Here is a 23,878-nt window from a genome sequence, read left to right on the forward strand (position 1 = left end):
ATAGAGCAATCCAAACTCTCTTTGTGCCAGGCTGGTTTGTGATTGGATTGAGCAGAAGTGTCGATCCACCAGGGCAGAGCTCTCCCTTTCATTTGCCAAATGGAGCATTCCAGGCATAGGGAGAAGGCAATCCATTGGATCTTGAGTTGATCCCGCTCCTGTCACATGATGACATCAACTATGGTTGTTGTACTAGTTCCAGCTGGTGCTCCCTCCCCCTGCTTTCTGCCCCATCGGGCATGGTTAGCAGAACTGCAGATATGTTATTGGTTGATCTTATGAGTGATTCCTGGGTCTACTGATTCACACTTTATTTACCACACTACATGGATCAAAACTCTCCAGTAGCTCAGGACTGGAGACCTGGTGCCCTCTAGATGTCCCATTTGCTCTAGTAAGCATTGGCAATGGTGAAGGATGATGGGAGTTGTAGTCCAGAAGCACCTGGAGGGCACCAGATTGTTGCTCCTGCTTTAACTATTCTGTCAGGAATGGAACGTGGAAGACAGAAGTGCCTGGCATGCTCTGGTCCATGGGGTCACAAAGAGTCGGACACGACTAAATGACTAAACAACAACAACAGGAATGGAACAATTGGAAAGGCAGCACCTCTGCCGCATAGTGAGCCCACAAAAGGATGCTTCTCTTCCCAATATAAGAAAACAGGAAGCAGCTGTACACTGAGCCAGACCATGGGTCCATTGAGTTCATTACTATCTGTGCTGAGTGGCAGAGAGTTTTCCAGGGTTTCAGAAAGGGAACATTCCTTGTTCTACCTGCAGAGAGGCAGTGAGGTGTACATGTGAAGGATTTATGAAATATCCCTATAAGAGTGTTCATATAGTTTCAGAGAAGCGTGATGTAGTGCTTAGTGTGTCAGACGAGGACCTGGGAGGCCAGGGTTCAAATCCCCACTTGACCATGAAGTTGATGGGTGGTCCTGGGGCAGTCACTGCCTCTCAAACTAGCCTGCCTCACAGGGCTATTGTGGTGTCTAAATGAGGAGAGGGAGAACCATACATGCAACCTTGATCTCTTTGAAGAAGAATGTGGGATACAGATGACTAAATAAATCAACAAATAAATAGCCACATTCATAGCTCTTCCCCATATTAAGGACATAGGAAACTGTCTTATCCTAAGCCAGACTCTTGGCCCATCTAGCTCAGAACTGTCTGCACTGACTGGCAGCAGCTTTCCAGGGTTTCAGCCAATAGGTCTCTCTCCCAGACCTACCTGGAGATACCAGAGATCGCAGCTGGGAACTCCTGCATGCAAAGTTAGTCTTTCCCCAAAGGCAGAAACCTATAAACTTTGAGGTGGGCCCACCTAAGTGATTCTGCATTTTTGTGAAACCTCACCAGAGACACTTCAGTAATCTTAACATTTTGGCTGATCTTGATTTTTCTCTTGATGAGGACAGTCCAAATGAAATTTAAATTTTATTGGCCGGTGGGATGTGCATGGAATCAGATGACAAGTTGGGGGTGCCTAGAATATTGATGAGGGGTGGGGAATCACTCATCTTATTGAAGCTCCTCTAGCCTCTACTGAAATTCCCAGATGGGTGGTGTAAGGAACAGCTTCCAAATTCTATACAGGTTTCCTTTTAGCTTTTGTAGAAACCCGGGATAATTTTTGGTGGCTACGCTATCCTCTCTCCCGACGGAATCTCAATCAACCTTGCTGGTTCTCTCTGCTGATTTTTTTATTCAAATGTCAAACAGCACTTTAAATATTCTAGACAGACTTCTCCCCTCTTACTTAATTAAAAAAAGGAAGCTAATTAGGACTCACATTTAATTGAGCTCACACTGGAGGGCGAGTCAAAGGCGAGTCAACGAGATGGGCGATAAAGGAGTACACGTTAATATTGGTGGGGTTATCAAAGCTTCCCAGAGATGAAAAGCAGTTTTAATTTTTTCGAAATATATTATTCATTTCCCCCCACCACTTAAAGAGAAAGTGAGGAGGTAGGTGTATGCAATATTATACCAAAGGCAGTGATGGGAGGAGGGGGAGTGAAAATTCACATTAAGTGAATTAAAGTAATTAAAATGAGTAAACAAATAAAGCCACAGGCATTTTCTGACAGTATTGATGGTATTCTGGAATAGAAATGAAAGGGAAGAGAGCAAAACAACAAATTCCATCATTCCAGTAACTGGATGAGAACTACCTCCTCTCTGGCAAGCTATCACAGTATGACCCACTGATGCAGTTCATCATCTGAGACCTCAGGTAATTGCCTGGCACTTCCTGGCATTCCAAAATGTGGAGGGTGGAGCATGTCTACTTCATCCTGCCAAATGGTAGGGCCGGCTCTGTTCTCATTAAATCAGGCATGGGCAACATGGGGAACTCCCGATGTTGCTGGACCACAACTGCCCTAATCCCCAACCACAAACCATGCTGGCTGGGGCTGATGGGTGTCTGGAGGACCACGGGTATAAGGTGCACTAATTATGTAGAAAGGTTAAAGCAGCTTACAGCTAAGCAAGGGTTAAGTGCAGGAAAGTTTCTGTGTTTCTAAAATGTGTGCTAATGGGCAGCAACACAGATGGTTTTGGTGGGCCTTTGTAGTACTTTTTTTTTTTTGCTCCTGTTGCACCCCCTTTAGTTACTGACTTGTTCTGGTACTATGGAGCAAGGACAGATCCCTCCATGCATCAGGGTATGGTTCCTAATGAGCCTCCCACACTTTGTGATGTTGCCCATTGACATTAAAGACTCGGAGAACCAATTACTAGAATTATTTCTCAAGAATTTGGCACATCTGTATTTAAACGATTGCAAAGATATCGCGCACTGGCATCTTTCTCAGAGAATAAAGGGCAGGCGAACGCCTTTAAATTTGTAACGACTTATTTTCATTTCACTTGGTTTTCCTGTAACAGAAAATGTTAAGGCTCACAGAGCAGCTTGCCGAAGCAGGGATATGTTCTATCAGAGACTTTAATTTGCTATCACTTTAACAGCTCTTTCTTTCTTTCTTTCTTTCTTTCTTTCTTTCTTTCTTTCTTTCTTTCTTTCTTAATTGTATGCCTGCAATGCAGAGTGATGGATCACAAGATATCTAACTTCAACATGCCAAAAGCTATAAGCTTCAGATATGTCCTAAGGCCATTGATAAGCTTCAGATCCATCCCTTGAACAAATCCCTGAAAACTTTACTCTGGGAGCAGCAGCCATGTACATCCAGACACTGAGGGTTGTATCCAATGCCCCTCCTACTCAGAGTAGACCCACTGAAATGAATGAAAATGAATAAGTTAGGTCTATTAATTTCCAAACTCTGTGTGTTGGTGTGAATATCAAGCTCTGGAATAGTGCACAACTATTCATAAAGGGTCAGAAGGTAAACACTCTTACTCAATTAACCAGAAAGATAAGAAAAGGGTACATTCTCCTCAACAGTTTATTAATGTGAAGACTAAGGCTTTCTGTATACTACCACTGCAAAGTTTGCACTGTGGACCAGGAATGGAGCTTCCTTATGCTGCCCTCTAAAGTGTGGATGGGGCTCTTTTAGCTGCATAAGGAGCTACACTGAGAGAAGGAATTCACTATTACTATATAGGATGTTCTGCATGCATATGTTAGAATATCCAACGTGCAATTTTCAAAGATGGATTAGATTTTGGTAATTGCCAGCTAATTATACCAAACTTGCTGCATCTGCCTCCATTTTGGCCTATCTCTGCCCCTGTGTCAACCTTTTGTGACTGCTAAAAGGTAAAGGTAAAGGGACCCCTGACCATTAGGTCCAGTCATGACTGACTCTGGGGTTGAGGCGCTCATCTCACTTTATTGGCCGAGGGAGCCGGCATACAGCTTCCGGGTCATGTGGCCAGCATGACTAAGCCGCTTCTGGCAAACCAGAGAAGTACACGGAAACACTGTTTGCCTTCCTGCCAGAGCGGTACCTATTTGCACTTTTACATGCTTTTGAACTGCTACTTGCACTTTTACATGCTTTTGAACTGCTAGGTTGGCAGGAGCAGGGACCGAGCAACAGGAGCTCACCCTGTCACTGGGATTTGAACTGCCGACCTTTTGATCTGCAAGTCCTAGGCTTTGTGGTTTAATCCACAGTGCCACCTGCGTCCCTTTGTGACTGCTAGGCCTCTGTAATTGTTAGCCATCTCAAGTGGGCCCTGAGGGTAGAAAGTCTGAGGACACCTGTACTGCTGTCATTTTCTACTGATCCATCTTTGGGAATGGCTAAATTTCCTTGTTTCCTTGTGGCAAGGAGCCGCATAGCTCCGTTTCTGTCATATGAAGTAAACACATCTGTTCTGGAGATAGTCTCACAGCCTTCCCACTTAGAATTTGCTATAAATAGAGACGTCTGTTTTCTTTTATAGTTTTCTCTTCCCACTTCCATATGCCTCTTACAATTTGTTTTACTCATTTGCTGCATGAAGGGGGTGGGAATCACATGCATGGGTGCATTTAAAATAAATCCATATTTTAAATGCAATTTCTCCCAAAATACACATTTCCAAATGTATCTTCTTCTCAAAGTACACATTTTTATACACCTTTTATTTCAAAAGACACATTTTGAATTGCATTTTGAAAAGGCTTTTGAGCAAAATAAAACACTTGGGAAGTGTGAACGCCATCAGAGAAACAAGTTCAAATCCACACCCAGGTGAGTCTGTACTGGAAGAGGCAAATGTCAAACTCCTCCAGGCCCCCAATCAAGTACCCCAATCTGTACCCCAATCAAGAACATGGCATGCCAGTTTGGCAGCTCACCTTCACATCTCAGCACAGAGTTGTCCCACACCACGTTGCCTTCCTTCAAGACGCAGGTGATGGTCTCCGAGCCATGTGTCCTGATGAATCCCTCATCACACAGGAAGGACACGGAACTGCCAAGCTGCAGACTGTCACCGAAACGCTTGCCGTTAACTGGCACACCCGGATCAGGGCACTCGTTGTGTCTGAAGGCTGGAAGGAAGCAACAAGATGGCAGATGAACAAAAGCACTTTCCTTCCGGTGGAAGTGCAAATAACCAACAGCTTATAGGCAGTCTATATTCATGGATCTTTCTGCAGTTAACAAAGCAGTCTGTAATCCTGGACCCAACACCAGCTCTTCTGGCCACTGAAAGAGACTTACATCCCATCCTTGTTCGCAAGGAGCTGCTAGCTGTGCTGCTGGCTACAGCCAGACTTGAAATCACCAAACATTGAAAGTCTGCATTAGGTTCATCTAGGATGGTTTGAGAGGGTGTGGGATGCTGCCTTGTCTGAGTGTTTATCTCAACACATGAGGGTTCTAAGAGGGGTGGTAAATCAAGACCATTTTGATGTTGTGGGGTTTCTGTTTACAGTGGTATCTCGGAAGTCAAAAGCCTTGCAAGTCGAAAGGTTTGGCTCCTGAACGCCATAAGCCCAGAAGTGAGTGTTCCAGTTTGCAAATGTTCTTTGGAACCCAAACGTCTGACACGGGTTCCATGGCTCCCGATTGCCTGGAGGAGATTCTTGCCGCGTCTTGGTTTCTGAACATTTTGGAATTCGAATGGACTTCTGGAACGGATTCATTTGACTTCCAAGGTACTACTGTATATGCGTTATAAATTAAAATAGAAGGCTGCATCACACATGCTTCTATGTGGCAAGGCTACCTTATCAATATTTGACTCTTACTTCCAAAATGTCCTGTTGTTGAATCTAGGCTCCCATCAGCCCTGAATATTGGCCATGATGCCTTCAGCTGATGGGAGTTCAAAACAACTGGAAGGCCCTGGATTAGCCACATCTGTGTTAACTGAATGGTTTTCAAGGGCAGCCCCATGCAGAGTTTCTTACAGTCATCTAATCTGAGAACAATTCCAGAAAATGGCCCCTGTGACACAGCTCAAATAGCAAACTACATTCACATTTTCTGTATGTTTTGGATGGAAATGTGCAGGCCTAACCCCCCTCCCTAGTAAATTTTACTGGGCTTAGCATAGTTTCGCTGACTTCCCTGAAAAATTCACAGACTTTTCACCTGGCTTCCTATATACAGGCATACCTTAGTTCTCAAATGGAATCAGTTCTGAAAGGCTGTTCAACTTCCAAAAATGTTTGAAAACCAAGGAGTGGCTTCCAATTGGCTGCAGGAGCTTTCTGCACTCAATTGGAACCCGTGGAACCCGCGGCGGATGTTCTGCTTCCAAAAAACATTCGCAAACCAGAACACTCACTTCTGGGTCTGTGGCATTGGGAAGCCAAAACGTTTGAGTCACAAGGCGTTCGAGAACCAAGGTAGGAATGTAGATGCTTAGGAAACTGACTTTGGTGCTGGGAATTGTAGTTCTGTGAGGGGCACACTGCAGTCCCAATTAACAGAGACTGCCTATGCACCATACATTTAAAGAACATATAAAAATGTATAGTGCATATGCATCCTCTGTTAATACATTACCAAACTATTTCTCCACCTCTCTAAATTTGCAGCAGCAACTGCTTTGCTGACTAACATCCAGAGAGCAACCGCTCAATCCATGATGTGACCCAGAATAACCCCTCTGTTCCCAGTGGGGTGAACAAATTCCACATCCACACTTCTAAACATTAGGCATTAAGCCCCTGGCAACCTCCCCCCACAAAAACCCCCAACAGGTTAGGTGATTTTGATGAACCTGTCCCCTAATCTAGCCCAGCAAATTATTTTTAATAATAGCCGGTTTGCAGTTGCCAACCAGAAATACCATTAATTTTGCAGAGCTGTTAACCACTGTTATAACAAAGGTCGTTCATCACTCCTGCCAAGCCAATGTAATCGTGTTCTTTAGAAAATTATAGGAGAGTGCGTGAGAGCACATTGCTATGGGAAGCTGGCATTCATGGCTCAAATTTAAGAGGACCCAAAAATATTTCCTGCTCTGTTATTCTATGCAACAAAGTTTATCCTTTCATTTATGCAGTGCTTGGTGGTTCTGAGGGTATACTCAAAGCAAGCACAGTACATTGGGGCCATGTTAATTCAAACAGTAATATTTGGGGCACTAAATAAATATGCAATGAATATCCAGGGTCTCCAGAAGTGAAAAATCACATACTTGCAGACTGCTGCTAAGTATTCTTTAATAAAGTGACAGTTTTCCAAACATTTATGGATCCACACGCAAAAATGAAGAAAAAGAAGAAAGGAAGCTGAGGTCACATCCACAACACACATTTAAAGCAACCTGAAGCCACTTTAAGCAGCCACGGCATCCCCACAACATTTGTTTGGGAGCTGTAGTTTGTTAAGGGTGCTGAGAGTTGTTAGGAAGGTCCTATTCTCCTCCCAGAACTACAACTCTCAGAATTCCCAGGGAAGGGGGACTGATTATTAAACCACCCTGAGAAATTTAGCTCTGGGAGGGGAATAGGGGAATCCTAACATGCTTCTTGGGAGAAAAGCGATGACAAACCTAGACAGCATCTTAAATAGCAGAGACATCACCTTACCGACAAAGGTCCGTATAGTTAAAGCTATGGTTTTCCCAGTAGTGATATATGGAAGTGAGAGCTGGACCATAAAGAATGCTGATTGCCAAAGAATGGGTGCTTTTGAATTATGATGCTGGAGGAGACTCTTGAGGGTCCCATGGACTGCAAGAAGATCAAATCTATCCATTCTTAAGGAAATCAGCCCTGAGTGCTCACTGGAAGGACAGATCCTGAAGCTGAGGCTCCAATACTTTGGCCGCCTCATGAGAAGAGAAGACGCCCTGGAAAAGACCCTGATGTTGGGAAAGATGGTTGGATAGTGTTCTCGAAGCTACTAACATGAGTTTGACCAAACTGCGGGAGGCGATGGAAGACAGGAGTGCCTAGCATGCTCTGGTCCATGGGGCTATGATGAGTCAGACATGACTAAATGACTAAACAACAACAACATCTCTCAGGGCCCTTAACAAACTACAGCTCCCAGAATTCTCTGGGGGAAGCTATGACTGTTTAAAATGGTATCACAGTGCTTTAAATGTATGGTGTGAATATGACCAAAATAATTGCATAAGATACTGTGCCTGAAGCTAGGACAAGGAAGAATATAGAATAGGCCAGTATTTCAAGCAACCATCTAGTACCATGTGAAATAGTTTCATGGTCTTCCTGTTAATCATTCATTCATTTTACACATACCAGTGCATTTTCCCATCACTTTCCTAAATGCAAAAAAACCTTTAGAAATGGATTTGTCGTGCAAGGTCAAACTCACTTTAACTGTGCAAACTTAAATTCCTGGTATGCACTTGATCCTTCCTGCAAATTAATGACAGCCTGGAGGTGACCATTGCCTCCCTAAACATACATGCTGAAGAGAAAAATATCATTCAGGGGCAAAACTACTTATTTAGAAAGAAAAATGAACCAGTTCTAACTCAAACAAGCTTTGTTGTTGTTTAGTCGTTTAGCCATGTCCAACTCTTCGTGACCCCATGGACCAGAGCACACCAGGCACTCCTCTCTTCCACTGCTTCCCGTGATCAGGCACTCCCATTTCTTTAAGAACTTGCCATAGTTTGCTGTGGTCAACACAGTCAAAGGCTTTTGAGTAGTCAATGAAGCAGAAGTAGATGTTTTTCTGGAACTCTCTAGCTTTCTCCATAATCCAGCGCAGGTTTGAAATTTGGTCTCTAGTTCCTCTGCCCCTCAAACAAGCTACTAAGTACTGGCCTTAAGTATTCAAAGGCTGCAACCCTTATAAACCACATTATTAGGAGAAATGTGTACAAAGTCTGGAAGAAATACCAAAAAAAAGAAAAAAATGTTGGAAAGAAAAACACCTCTATGGCTATCCCCCCCTGAAGCAATTACAATCAAGAGAATTAATATGGACAGACAGTGGGTAACCTACAGAGACTTGTTGGACCTTTCAGGAAGTGAATCCAGACTGAAATCAATGGAAGATTTAAGGAACCACGTTACAGATTGGTTACAGTATCACCAGTTACCAGTATATGATATATTTAAACAAGATAAGAAAAATGGGTTTTTGGACCAAAACTCGCAATTTGAAAGAGAGTTATTACAGAATAAGGATACATTATTCACTAAAATGCATAAATTGTTATTGGAATGGGAAACAAAGGACGAACTAGTTAAAGCATCAATGACACACTGGGCAATGGACATGGGGCATAACATAGATCTAAATCTTTGGGAGAAACTTAGGAAGAATGATTTGAAATTTACTGCATGCTACACACTGAAAGAGAAATAAATGAAAACGATTCATAGATGGTATTTAACCCCAAGCAGGCTGGCTAAGATGTATAAAGTAGAATCAGATTTGTGTTGGAACTTTTTTTCATATGTGTTGGGAACTTTTTTTCATATGTGGTGAGCATGTAAAAAAGTTAAAGAATATTGGGAAATGATTTCTAATGAGATGAAAAAAAATGTTTAAAATAACTTTCCCAAAAAGAGCGGAGACATTTCTGTTAGGAATAGTTCAGTCAGAGGTTCCCAGGTGCCAGAAAAACTTATTTATGTATGCAACAACGGCAGCCTGGGTTTTGTTAGCCCCAAAATGGAAAGTGAGGGAGGTCCCAGGTAAAGAGATTGGGCAATTTAAGATGATAGAATATGCGAAATTAGCTGGTCCAACATATAGAATAAGAGAGCAAAAAGAACATGTATTTAAAGAGGAGTGGAAAACTGAGTATATGGAAAATAATTGTGCATAGTTGAATATGCTGGCAGCATTAAGGTAAACTGAACAGTATAAAAACACTTGAGTGATGTAAGATTGGAGACCCTGAATAAAATGGTTATAGTAAAATATGCAGGAATGGTGGATAAGGAAGGGGAAGGAGGTCACTGAATGTATGGTTCTATGTATGATATTTATTTTGAGATGTAAAATTGAAAACTTAATAAAAACAATAAAAAAAAAACCAAAGGCTGCAACCCTGAATAAAGGGGGGGGGGGAGGACCCTTCAGTCCACGCAACACGAACATGTTTGCCCACTTACTGGTAAATGTGATATTGAAGCCTCGCTTTTCGGTGGAGTGGTCAGTCTGAAATTCCAGCCTGGCGACATGGCCGCTGCTGGTCAGAGAAGATGGTAGCTGACTCCCAGAGAATGTTCCCAAGACAGGCGATTCAGCTGTCCCTCCATCCTTGATAGCCAGGAAGTCAAACTGGGGCTCCACGTCAAAATCATTAAAGGCCAAATGGATCCGGCTTTCAGGTTTTGCAATGATTAACCAAACACAGTGCAGGCTGCTGCCATATTCCTCTGGGTAGTTTGGAGAGAGAACGATGCCAGATGACGTGGTGAAGTTGAAGAAGCAGGAAACTGCAACGAGAGAGTGCAAGTGAAGGTTGGTGTCAGTTAGGCACTGGCAAATATGTCAATTTCAGTTTCTTGCAGTTTTCCAATCTTATATTTCCACATCAGTTTGAGATTTTTTGGAAAAAATGTCCGCATGAAAATTCATCAGCATTTTAGTGTGAGTTTGTCCTATGATGCATACATTTGTATGCAATTTCTCCTGCTGTGGAAATCTGCAAATAAATTTCCTCTAATGCAATTAATTTTTGTATTTTTGATAATATATGCATTTTACTGCACACCTTACCCTAGTTCATGCATTCTGGTACAAATCACGTGGCTGGAGGACAGCACTGCAAAATTCGGAGGAGGGTGGATTTTGAATGATGGGTGTTTGTTTGTTCATGCATTGTTTTAGAAAGTGCGCCTTAACAAATCCCACCCCCACCCCCCGTTCCTAATGTCAGACAAGCTATAATGCATCAAACTGGTTTGATTTATTTTTAATTTAATTTTTTTTAAAAAATAAAATATTTGTTAGTTGCCCTTTATCTAAAGATCCCAGAGTTTTGTACAAAAGTGTAAATAGAAACCAATTCAAGTTCCAATTTTAAACCAGGAAAACACCTGTAACAAAATATAAGGGGGGGGGGACCAAATGTAAAACGGAAGCAACCAAAGCACAAATTGAAACAAACAAAAAATATTTAGGAAGGTATTAATATTGCACTGAAAACCTTGGAGTGCTGGTGCCAGCATAAATACTCAGGGAAGGGATTCCAAAGCTGGGGAGCCATAGCTAAAAATACCCTCTGCCTTGTAGAAACAGAAGGCAGCTCAGCTAAACAGGTGACAGACTTCTGAACGTGAGATTTTGGGGAGGGGAGAAAGAGGGGGAGTCATGCAAACTAATAATCTCTCAGTATTACAAAGGCAATACAAGGAAAGGGGGAAAGAAAGGGGGGGCAGAAGAAAATTGGCTGCCTCTGCATCAACGCAATAAGCAGCTTAGAAATTAAATATAAAATAAAATAAAATGAAGGAAAACGTGGCAATATTATTATTCACTTATCCCATCTCTCTCTTATGTACCTCATTAGCTATGCTGCTAAAATTCTGTCTTGCAGCTGGGTCTTTAAAATATATATACCAGTAAATAAAGTTATAATGTTTGTGTGTGTGTTTCTGTGTGTGTGTGTGTGTGTGTGTGTGTGAGAGAGAGAGAGAACCTTTCATTTTCTGAGCCAAGTTCAAAGTGCTGTTTTTGACTTATTGAGCCTTTTGTGGCTCAGGACCCCAATACCCCAATGACTCCCCATTTGAATGGACCCAGATGCTGTAATCTCCATCTGAGGCTCTTCTTCATGTGTCCCCTCCTTGAGAGGTCTGGAGGGTGGACAAGAAAACAGGCTTTTTCAGAGGTGGTTCCCCATTTGTGGTATGCTTTAGATGCCCAACAAAAACATTTATTTTTTCACCAGGCCTTTTGATATTAATTATCTATAGACTCCTTTAGTGGGTGGGATGTTTAAACCTGCCTTTTTCCTTTTTTCCTTTTTTAAAAAAGGTCTTTCAGATTTTTCTTTGTTTTCCTTTTATGTCATTTTAATGTATTGTTTACAATATCGTAAGCTGTTTGGGAACCCATGCTGTGGTTCTGATAAAAACCATCTTCTGCCAGGGGAGCAACATATAAATGGCCTGGGAAGGCTGGAAGATGGTTAGAGAACTTTTCCTTCCAACCCCATCCAGAGGAGGAGGGCAAGGTAGCTGAAGATTGAAACAAAAGAAACATATATCTTTATCAATATCTTTTTTGAAGAGGGCAGTCTGGGAGAGGGGCAGATGACAGGGTTCAGGGGCAGTGTCCTTAAACTAACAGCATCAGGCAATGCAGGGCTACATCTCTCTCTCTCTCTCTCTCTCTCTCTCTCTCTGTGTGTGTGTGTGTGTGTGTGTGATGTGTGGCAGTGCATTTAACTGCCAGTTGTAGTACTAAGTTGTGCTGCTACCTTAGCTCATAGGAACATACAAGCTTCCTTGACAGAGCCAGTAGGAATGGGTGAATCTGTCAGTTTTGGGTTCTCTCAGTTTCTCATTTTTCCTATCTTAAGTTCAGTTATCCACACTTTGACATCATCTTTCAATTATTATTTTTTAAAAAAAGTCTTCTTGACAAATCACCAACATTTTAGTGCTCATTTTTGCCAATATGCATATGTTTGTATGCAATTTCACCTATTCTTACATATAGTAAGTATGTAACAGCGTTGCCATGCTGCAGTTTGCGTAGCTGTCAACAGGTGGTGCTGCTGTAAACTATGGCGTGACAACAAACTGAGCTCTCAGAGCTGCTGGGTTATTTCAGCAGTGTTGGAGAGTGAGGAGGAACAGCCGGGGTGAGTGAGTGAATGGGCAGTCCAGGCTGGCAAACTGGTTGCCCAGGTAAGCGGTTAGGGTAGGTGGCCCCAGGAAAGCCACAGAGGAGCAGTCAGGACAGACTGAAGCAGCTCCCCAACATCTGTCCTGCACTGCTGCTGCTGCCCTCCTCGCTCCTACTGTCAGTTGAGCTGTAAGGGGACGGGAGGTGGTTCAGACAAGCTGTAAATATTGTGTGCAGTGGCAGTGGCTCTGCACAGTTTCACATGGAGTGTTTCTCAGGCCTAGCTGTGGATGGTGTGGATTGAACTTGGGAACATCTGCATGCAGTCCCTTCCTAAGGACACTGTCTCATACTGAATCAAACCATTGGCTCATCTGGATCAGTACTATCTATACTAACTGGTGGCAGCTCTTCAGGGTTTTCCTCAGTCCTTCCTGGGAATGTTGGGGATTGAACACAATACCTTTTGCAAATGAAGCAGATGTTCAACCACTGAGCCACAGCCTCTTCCCCTGGTGTAACCATTCTGCATACAGTCAACTCTCCGCTTACATAGGCATTACGTTCCAGGGATAGCACATGAAGCCAAAATTGTGTATACTCAAATCACACTCCACCTCCACCTCCGAATGCTCTTTCAAGGTACTTAACACTCTCCCTGCACCTGCAAATGCTCTCCCAAGGTGAGTGCAGTGGCAGGTGGGATTGCTGTTGTCCCCTCCCCCAGGATGCCAGCCCCCTTTTTATTTTTATGTTTTTCGGCCAAGTAAGTAAAGCTGAATTTGCAAAAGTTAAATGTGTGTAAGTTGTGAGTCAACTGTATTTGTCAATAAGCTCAAAATGCCACAAGCCTCCACTGACTTCCTTCCAAAGGAAACTAATATCAGGTAAGCATGACATCCCTGGAACACCTCCCTGCTTAAATTGGGGCAAGCAGAACTCAAAAGTCACCCAATGCATGAGGCCTAATTGCAGTGTCTCCAAAAAAGTTTGTGGGGGGGCATATATGCATCTTCAGTCATTAATCTGGGACTGTCAGTGTTCACATGTCCATCTTAGCTACATCTAAGACACTTGCTGTAAGATTATTACAAGGTATGTGTCAGGGCCGCCTCAGGTCCCAGCTCACAAGAGACCAACGCCAAGTCCACTTTATTTACAAAAGTCTTTATTGAAGTACATTGTTTGTTCCACAGCCGAGGCGCGCAGCCCCACGTCTGTTACGCTTAGACCGCTGAAGTCCCCTCTGAATCAGTCCCGCCTATACACCAGTTTAAGAGGCTTGTGCTAGTCCACCTCTTCCTGTCCTTCCTTTTCCGCAGGGTCTTTCTGCCCCACTGGGTTCCTTCCCTCCTGCTTTCCCCTGACGCTGAGTCCCCAGACGCCTGCTCCCCCCTCCTCCGTGCTTTGGGACCAGGCTCCTCCTCCGGGCTCTCCGCATTTCCGCGCGCCTCCACATTTGAACTTGGCGCGCGTTCGCTACCCCTGACCTTCCTCTTGACAGTTATACTACTCTCTGTACTACTCTCCGCCCCTTCCGGCAGGACGTCTTGCCCCGATCTCCTTCCCCTCTCTGCTTCCCGCTCTGCTCCGTGTGTCACACTGGGAACTCCACCCTCTTCACTCCGTTCCGGCTGGGAAGCCGGCCCCGATCTCCCACTCCCACTCGGGGTTTCCCTGCTGCTCCCCTGCTCCTGACGAGTCCCCCCTGTGGCTCCCCTTGGCCTGACCAGGGGCGCCCCCTTTTGGGAATCCTCCAATTCACTTGAGAGACTCATGGAAGCCCTCAAGTCATTGTCATCCTCCTCCTCCTCGTTCCTGGATTCTTCCCCCTCGCTCTCAGTCTCCTCCCTCATCTGTGCCTCTCTCCCTGAACCCCTGACAGTATGAATTATTTCCTTGCCAGTGCATTCTACACATCACTGTAGACAGCACACAGGTGTGGGTGGAAATGCTTCACACAAGTCATCGGAAAACAGTGGAAAGGAGGAGCATTGCACACTATGGAAGTGGTGTGCAGAAACTGCCACTTGGAGGCTGTTTCTCACAGGAATCTGGTTGTCCGCTGTGGGAACAGGATGCTGAACTAAATGAGCTCCTGGCCTAATTCAGCAGCCCCTTCTGATATACTAAGCAACGGGTGAACCACAGAATCCCAACTCACAACCTGCAGACTTTTGAAGCACTACAGAGCAACTATTTGCCACCCTGCCCGTCATCCTCTCCCTTTATGAGTAGGCCAGGGGCCTGAGCTAACCAGGTGTGAAGCCAGATGCTGGAAAAGTAAAGGCAATTAAGGAAAACGTTTAAAGCACAACAATGTCCAGAGGGATTCCCCCTCCCCCCACATTTCAGCTGACAGGGTCCATTTGCTTCCCATAGCAAGTAGGCTGTTTAATTGGTACTGTCTACTGCTTGTCTAACACATTACTGATTTAATAGTGCCCCCACCAACACCACATACACTCCTGGATACCCTCTGGACCCGCCCCTCCCCCCTTCCACCTAGTATGTAAAACCTTTTCATGTTAATTGCTGGCCAGAAAGAAAGGTTCATCATGCATGTTTTCCCAAGCACAGAACTGTATTATTATTTATGCCGTTGCTTTTCCACCTTCTCACACCCCTCACCAAAGGTTATGATGCCATGATTATATTTTTTAATCTATAAGGGCTTCTGCTGGTCTAGCCATTTTTTGAAATGAGAGAGGAAATGGGAAGCAGTTCTATTACAAGGACAAAAGAACTTGGTGATGCAATTGAGTCACGGGTGAAAAATCTTTTTCAGCCCGAGGGCCAGATTCCCTGATAGTCAACCTTCAAGCGGCCACATTCCAGTGATGGGCAGGCAAAAGTCGGGCAGAGCAATAGATGTACCTCCCATCTTTGTACTATAGGCTACATTCCAAAATATGTTAATACAACAGGGCTTTTCCAAACTCCTTGCTTTACCCAAACTTCGTTTTCAACTGTCACTTTGCTCCCTCTGTGTTACTTTCTTCTTCTTCTTCTCAAACCTCTATTGTTGTTTACAATGACTACCTCTTTTTCTGTCAGTATCCCTCTGCTCCAGTTTACTCAAACCTCTGACATAGTTTAAAACAACCACTTTTTTCTTTTCAGTTTTCCTCCCTTCTCAGTGAACTCAAATGCTTCCCTCTTCCGTTCCTCAACTGTCACATGTGAAAGAGATAGGGATGTAGATCCTTCAAATATTTTGTAGTACCTTCCTAGACTGAAGGACTTTACTCAAACCCCTGCCATTGCTTAAAACTGTTATTTTCCTCTCTGTTTTCCCCATCTCTGCTTTACTCAAATTTCTGCCAGTGTTTTAAGACACCAGTTTTCCTCCCCCAGTGCTCCTCCTTTCTCATTCCCATGCCAGGGCCACTGCTATTTTGCAACTGGCCTTCACTTTTGTTTCCCTACTTGATTTCAAACAATTGCAGGATTATGACAAGGTACTACAAATCCTCCAGTGAGAGCTGTGTGATGACATTCTTCCTTTTTTATCATAGAGAGAGACAAAAGTCAGAGGTTTCTGCACACTCACCCTCAGCTTGCATCCAAGCAAGCAAGATACATTATCACAGGCCAACAACACTTTACTGCCAGGCAAAAGTACTTGAGAACGACAGGGAACAGGGATAATGGTGGCGGTGCTGCTGAGTGGCCAACAGAGAGTTATGAAGGTCAGAAAGAGAGGCCCCTGAAAAGTGTTAAACTAGTTGTCCTACACTGGCAGAGGCAAGCAATTCTATTTATAAAGGCGTCCAGGACCAAATGATTCACAACAGTATCCAAATTGCTGGTGAACTTCCATACCACCTAAAAGACCTGAAATGTGGTTGAATGTATAGACAAAGGCAACTTATTTACTGAAAAAAGTTCTGTCTTGAAATACAGTAAATAAAGAATAAAAGTTAAGGTAACATAACACATATGTACACGCACAACACATCTCCACACCCACCTTAGTAATACAAACTCTCCTCCAAAGCTTCTGCACACATTGACCCCCCCCCCAAAAAAATACCACTTTATGCATCACCCCTCCAGACATGAAACTTGATCGTAGGCCTTTGGAAACTCATGCAATCTTACTGGAGACTAGGAGCTGTACCCCTATTCATGTTGCTCACCAAGCCCACCTACCTGCCACCCTTTGCCAACCCCTATATCCTTGCCAACCCTACTCCCTTTACACTTGACCAACCCCCCATTACAGCTCTCCACCCACTTTACACTTCATTCCCTTTCCCCAAACTAGTGGTGAACATGACTTTCTCCTTTCCAGAGCAGCCATCACAACAGTATAAAAAGCATGGGGGTGGTTTACAAAGGGGACAAGGATTTTCTCTCCTTCATTTCCCTTCCACCCACTAGTGGTGGCGCTAACAGGGGAAGCAGCAGCATAGCATAGCAGGATGGTTGTAGGGTAGCTGCCCCAGTCTGTCCCTGTGTGGCTTACCTGGGCTGCCCACCACCTGCACTGCTTGTTCTCTCTGTCCACTCACTCCCCCTTTATGCATGAGCAACAGCTGCATGACAACACCATTACAATTTTATTATATATTAAGAAAAGGATTTTTCAGAACTGCGTTCAGGTTTGAGATGGAGCCCAGTGGCTGCTATTTTAAATTTGTGGAGAAAGAGTACACCTGGGGGAATTGTGAGGACTTAGAAATGGCAGCTTTCACACTTGACTGCCTAGTGGAGGGGAGCAGGGCAGTCATCAGTGCTGGTGAGTATTACACAGAAGCAGTTGTTCAAAGTGCCAGTTGCCAATGCCAGGCCAAGGTTTAATTGTTCCGGTATGATGGCTGAGTAACACTTCAGGGAAACACAATTCTAGAAAAGGACTTTTGTGGAGGGGGAGGCAAGGAGCCAAAATGACACCTAAACTTTCCACCTAAACTTTAAACAGTTCAGCTCTTACATTTACCCAAATGACAGTAAGGTCAAGGAATTATTCAGCCTGCCTCTTTCATTACAACAGGGTTGGAAAATCTTTTTTCATACCAAGGGCTGCATTCCATTCTGGACTGCCTTCTGGAGGCCATATGCCAGTGGTGGGAAAAACCAGAAGTAAAAGGGGGCAGAGAATTTTTTTCCCTTTGTACAGTAGGCTGGATTCTATATGCACCCCTCTGCGTCCTCCATCCAGGCAAGCAACAGGTATTATCAGAGCTTAAGGACACATTCTAGCCAGGCAAAAAACACTCATGCAGGGTATGAAATAGGACTGGTGAGGGGTGTGACCAGGGGAGAGTCACAAGGGCCAGTTAGAGAGACCTGAAAAGCTGCATTTGGCACTCAGCCTTGAGATTTCCCACAGGAAAATATACTAGTCCACAATCAGAATGAGTTACACTTAACCTCTATTGTGGAAATAATAGCAGTTGACAGGAAAGTAGTACAATGATGAAACTAGTGTTTGATTTAGAAACAGAGAATTGATCACATGGCTGTAAAATAAATGCAATGAACTACCTACAGCCAACATCTGGCTTTAAATGCCTTCAGTTCTTGGCACATGCACCTCTCCTCTCTACACATTCTGCAGTTTCCTCCCCCTTCATGCTCTTGCTTGGCCTGATCATCTCTAGAACCAGAGGCAACTTCATTGCTAGAGAATCTCACACTGTCTGCCTCGTTCCCCTGCCATGACATTAGAGAAGTTCACCCACTTAGTGCCAATTGTTTTGTGAACACCACCATCACAAAACAGCTTTAATACACAACCACATAAATAAATATCCATGGAAATATACTTTGTGCAAATCAAGGATTGTGATGTGGCACTACAAATCCTCCATTGGGGGCTGCATGATGACATGCATACATTTTCATTATATAGAGAGACGAAAGCCAGAGGCTTCTGCACAGCCACCTTCAATTTTTGATCCAGGCAAACAAGAGGATAGCCCAAGGACTATCCAGCATTAAGACCCAATTGTTTAACTGTGAGTATGTGTTCCACTACTCATGAAGTTTGGAAGGAAGCAAACCCAGCTCACCCTGAGCAGAAGTGTACTGAATCATAAAACAGATCCATGTGAACCACTTCACTGTGGGGAGTTTAGGTCAGCATGGGTTAGCCTGCTTTTGCATTTTGGCCACACTCACTTTGACATGCATCCCCAGAAGGGTTGATCCATCCCTGGGTTAGCATAAAGCCAAAGCTCAGGGCAGATGTGCATTGCGGCCTGAAATTCAAGTAAATTCACAAAGCTTTGACACAAACATGATATCTGCAGTGACTCTGTCGTGTAATTCTGATGGAGGACAGTCTTATGAAGGGACCAACAGATGAAAGGTGACAATGCAATACATATCCCCAAGACCATCCTTTCATGAGGTAACACTGAAGAACACACACTGAGTAGAGCACACTTATCTGCACCTTCTCCCCTCCAATCCCAACTCGATAACCCCAAATCTCTTACCTAGTGGTGATTAAGCTGTGGCCCTAAAGAAGTTGTTGGACTCCAACTCCCATCAGCCCCAGCCAGGATGGCTAATAATCATGAGTGGTGGGGGTTATAGTCCAGCAACATTTGAAGGGTCAAAGCTAAGCCACCTGGGCTCTAACCCTTTTCTGATTAGCCATTCTAAAACCCACCTCCATGTGAGGCCAAGGTGGCTCCTAGGCAAGATTCAGCTGTTTTATCCTGTTGGCAGAGGCGGTTTTAGGGTGGCATGACTGGCGTGGCAGCACTGGGCACTGTGCTGCAGGGGGCACCACAGCAGTGCTGTGGGATGGGGAAGGGCATCAAATTTAAGCATCGCACAGGGCACCGCTGAAATTTGAGAGCCCACAGTCTGCCACTGCTGTTGAAGATTGGTTGATAAAATGCTTGTACTCTGAGGTTGTTGAGATCTGAGTTCAAACTCCTGCATGAAGTTCTCTTTTTGTGTGTGTTTGTGTGTGTCTTTGGGCCAGTTACTATCAGACTCAACCAGGTTTTGTTAATTTATACCTTCAATGTATGCAGCTCATAGTACAGAATAACCTAATTTCCGGAGCTGTTGTGATGATAAAATAGGAAAAGCTCACGTACACAATCTTCAGCCGGAAAGAGGAAGCAAAATTGCAATAGAATGAAAAAATTGCAATAGAATGAAATAATCAATTTACAAGGGGGGTGGAGAAGAAAGTGGGAGGGGGAGGGGGAAAGGTCAAGATTACCTTTGCAACAATTAGGATTTATAATCTGCATTCCAATGAACCAATGAAAGATAAGATTCTCAAGATGATGAAATCTGAACAGACCTGATGTTTGAACTTATACAGTAAACAGAAGAATGTGTTGGGCATGCATGTGGTCGCAAATGTATTCACATACCCACCCACTCATTCTAGAAATGCTCTGCTTACAATTTATTGGACTGCTCTTTGCAGCAGGCAGTTTATTTTTCAGGACATCAGCAAATGTAACTAGGCTTAAGGGGATTTGGCACAAACCTGCGGGAGGTTAATCCACTACATATTCCTTCTGCAGTTCTCTCCTGAAGTTCAAAGCAGAATCCACAAACTCTTTTTAGAATACAGCAACCCATAAAACAACAGGCAGGCAATTACTCCTCAATTCCTTAGTGGAACTTGGCAAATTACAAGGAAAGGTTTTTTTATTGTTTAATTGTTTTGAGATGTTTCATAGGATGCAATTCAGAAATGGAAATAAATAAACAGATAAACAACCTCAGCACAATGTTATGTAATATTTGTCCTCAACAGATTCCTACAAAGAGATTTTCCAAATTAACAGATGTTACATACAGGTGTCGTGAGCATCCACCATTTTTCTGCCCCTGAGGGAAACCACAACACACAGACACACACAAATCATTAGCAGATTTGTGAATACAGTAGTAGCATAACTTTTCAATTCAATCCTTTTTCTTCTTTTAAACCAAGATAGTTCCTGCCCTCAGGCTTACAATCTAAAAGACACAATACAAAAGGATGAAGGGATGAGGTCGGAGAAGGAAAAAAGCAAACTCAGGCACTGGTAGTGACAAGCTGGGATGGAAACTGCTCAGAAAGAGGAGCCAAAAAGAGCTGATCTCTCAGTAGGGCCAGTGCATTGGGGTCTACAGGCCCATCTCTTCCTCTGCTGCAGCCTAATGGAATGGCTGTGGCTTGGGCATCCCCATATCTGCCACTGCTGACAGAAAAATACCCTGAATGTACACAGACTGTGGAAAAGCAGAAACTTATGTTGACGTAGAACCCGGATCTGTCTGCCTCTGTCCCTTTGGAGTGAGAAACTAGAGGCTACAGGTCAGAGTGTTTCATGGACGGGCAAAACGTTACCACACTTTGGTGCAATTCAACTCATCCAGTCTAGTCACTGGCTCCCCTTAAACTGGAAGAGCTAGAAAAGCATCCGTGTCAAGCTCAGATTTATTCTGGGCAACAGCAGCATCTCCTGCGACTGACTCTGACTTCTGATTCCAGGTTGTGGCTCTACAGGTCTAGCAACGGCTACACCTTTCCCGCAAACTCAAGGTAAATCAAGAGGAGGCTGAAACTAGGCTCCAGCATATGATGATCAAACATAACTGAGTTGGCTTTGGAGACAATTCCATTATCTTGGTTCCTTTGCTAAACAACATGCCACACCTGTTACCAAAACCCAAGAGAAGATATGTGAAGAATGTAAGAAGAGCGGCTGGATGAGGCCAATGTCCCATCTAGTCCACGATCCTGTTCTCATAGTGGCCAGCCAAATGCCTCTGAGAAGCCCCAAAGCAGCACCCAAGCACAAGAGCAAAACTCCAGAAAGTGGTATTAAGAATCATTATTGCCTCCCAGCTGTGGAGGCAGAGCATAACCACCACTGTTTTGTTTCCCATCACTCATTTCTTCAATTTGCCATTCTGGGGCTCTGTATGAAGTTGTGCATTATGGGAAGGAAGAAGCGAGAGAAGGAAAGTTGGGAAAGAAAGCAATAGTCAAGTGACAGATTAATTTTTAGCTGAATGTAAAGCTCATCATAGTTAACATGAAATTATATAGTGACTCTGGAAACATTGTGAGGAGAAAGCCATTGATCACAGTTTGAATTCCCCTCTTATAATCCTGAAAGCATACATGGGGCAGTGAGCACAAGAGGCTAGACATTCAGAAAGCAGCCTGTTTATGATGGGGGCCTGGGATCGTTCAGCAGGTATAATAAGGCAATATGGGATTAACAAGAACAGGTAATTACTACTAAGGGTTGCAAAATTAATGCACGAGAAAGAATCCATTTTGGCACACAGGAGGAAGGGCTAAGAGGAGGATTAGCAGAGAAACGAGACTTCAGAAGGGGAGAAAAACTTTTACAGCTGTTAAAAATAGTCCCCCACTTAAATCTAAAAAGTGAATTTAGGCCTCTCAGGTGCCTACTGCATCATGGGTAACTGTGGCTAATGCAAAATGAAACAGGAAAGTGAAGTTTCTAGCTCAGGTGTGGGAAACCAGTCGTCTCCAGGTGTTGCTGAGCTACAAATCCCATCATCCCTGGCCATGGTTGTGAGGGCTGTTGGGAGTTGTACTTTAGCAACATCTAGAGAACCCAGGGTTCCCCCGTGCTGTGCTAGCTGACAGATATTGTAAATTCACGCAACATTATTGAAGCCCAAGCAAATTTAAAAACTCAGGTGTGAAAATGCCCTTATTGGGTGGAATGAACATGAAGCGCTCCTGTTTTCCATGGAGGTAAAACACCAGGCAACATCTGGGCACAGAGAGTTAACTGTAATTGAAACAGATAATTCTAGACACAAATAATATGCAGAGGCTGTCAGTATTCTCGGTAGATATCCTTTCCTCTCTCTTTTTTTTTTAAAAAAGAAAGTTAATATCCTGCCTATTGATCCGAAAAATCTATATGATGGCTCAGAAATAAAACCAATACAATAGCCAAAGAAGATGATAAAACAGAAGCACACAGCAACAGCAGGGAAACCAAAATCAACAAACCAAGAAGAATTAATCTGGCTGCCCACTTGCACAAAGCTTGCATGGAGGTTACACAATGTCTGTTCTTTACTGAGTTTTATTATGTTATCTTTAAATGATGATTATACATCTTCCTGTCAATCAGTCTCTATACCACATATTTTAGTGAATCTACCTGTCACTGCATTCCCCCCACCCCAACAATTTTTATTATTATTTTAACACAACAATACAAACAACACGTGAAACTATACAAAGTTTTTTCCAGTTTTATGGATATATTGGGTGAAGCCCAGCATAGGAAGAAGCGAAGCATTAATTAAGGTGATAGCGAAAATGATCTGCTCATAAACATGGAAATATTCATCTTGCCCTAAGTACCCGAAGGTCAGTCATCATAGCCAGTGGCCTACTTACACAACCTCTCCACACGGTGGCTTGGGAAGCCAGGGGATACAGAGAGTAATGGAAACAAAATCTCTTCAAACCTATCCCTCTTAGATAATCCTCTTGTCATCCTTCTGTGCTGCATGAGGCTATTCAAAAGAGCTACGTCTGAGATGCTATTTATCCAAGCTTCCATCAGGAGCTCTGAGTCAGATTTCCAGTGATAGGCAACAACCAATTGCACTGTTAACAAAAAAGAACACCAGGTCTCTGTGCTTGATCTCTGGATTTTTGTCATTTTGCAGTGATAGCAGGGCTAGTTTCAATACTTCGGCCATAACGGAAGAGGCAATGGCAAAAATCCATGCCTCACTGTTTTGCGCTTTGTTGCAGGTCCACGACATATGAAAAAAAATGAAGCATGTCCCCTGCAGTCCTTCCAGCACAAAGGGGATAAGGTTTTGTTTAATTGGGAGAGCCACACTGTGGTCCAGTGCCGTCGGTGAAGGACCTTGAGGGGCACCAACTGCAGGTGCACAAAGGTTATCTTAACCATGGGGGAGGGAGGACCACACCCTTTCCCACTTATGTCCATCAATTTGTATCTCAAGGTATCCTTCCCAGACCTGGTGAAAACCATCAGAGGTGCCCTAGGTGTGATCTATGAGTATACATTATATCACTGAGGCCACTTCTCTATTTCTTAAATTTGATCTAGTGCATAGGGAGTCAAATAGTGTAAGAGAGGTAGACTGGAAATTAGCATGCCTGGGTCAGCTGGAACCATGCAGCCCTTCTAGCTGTCCTCTAAGAGCCTCCTTCTTGGTGGCTTGGCCTCTATGTATTAGATCATGAATTCCATATACCTCAATGGATTCTCAGGC

The 23,878-nt window shown here is 43.7% G+C and overlaps 1 protein-coding gene across 2 annotated transcripts in view; it reads right to left on the reverse strand.

Moving 5' to 3' along the window:
* The window catches only part of CSMD2 (CUB and Sushi multiple domains 2), a 477,324-nt gene that overhangs the window by 142,790 nt on the left and 310,656 nt on the right, over positions 1-23,878 (reverse strand). For both annotated transcript variants that reach the window (XM_028738980.2, XM_028738982.2), the window contains 2 exons: positions 9,970-10,296; positions 4,765-4,959 (listed from right to left, as the gene is read on the reverse strand). In XM_028738980.2, the coding sequence (XP_028594813.2) occupies positions 4,765-4,959; positions 9,970-10,296 (522 nt within the window). The remainder of the gene's footprint in view (positions 1-4,764; positions 4,960-9,969; positions 10,297-23,878) is intronic.

Source organism: Podarcis muralis, chromosome 7, assembly GCF_964188315.1.
Source record: "Podarcis muralis chromosome 7, rPodMur119.hap1.1, whole genome shotgun sequence".
Lineage (NCBI taxonomy): Eukaryota > Metazoa > Chordata > Lepidosauria > Squamata > Lacertidae > Podarcis > Podarcis muralis.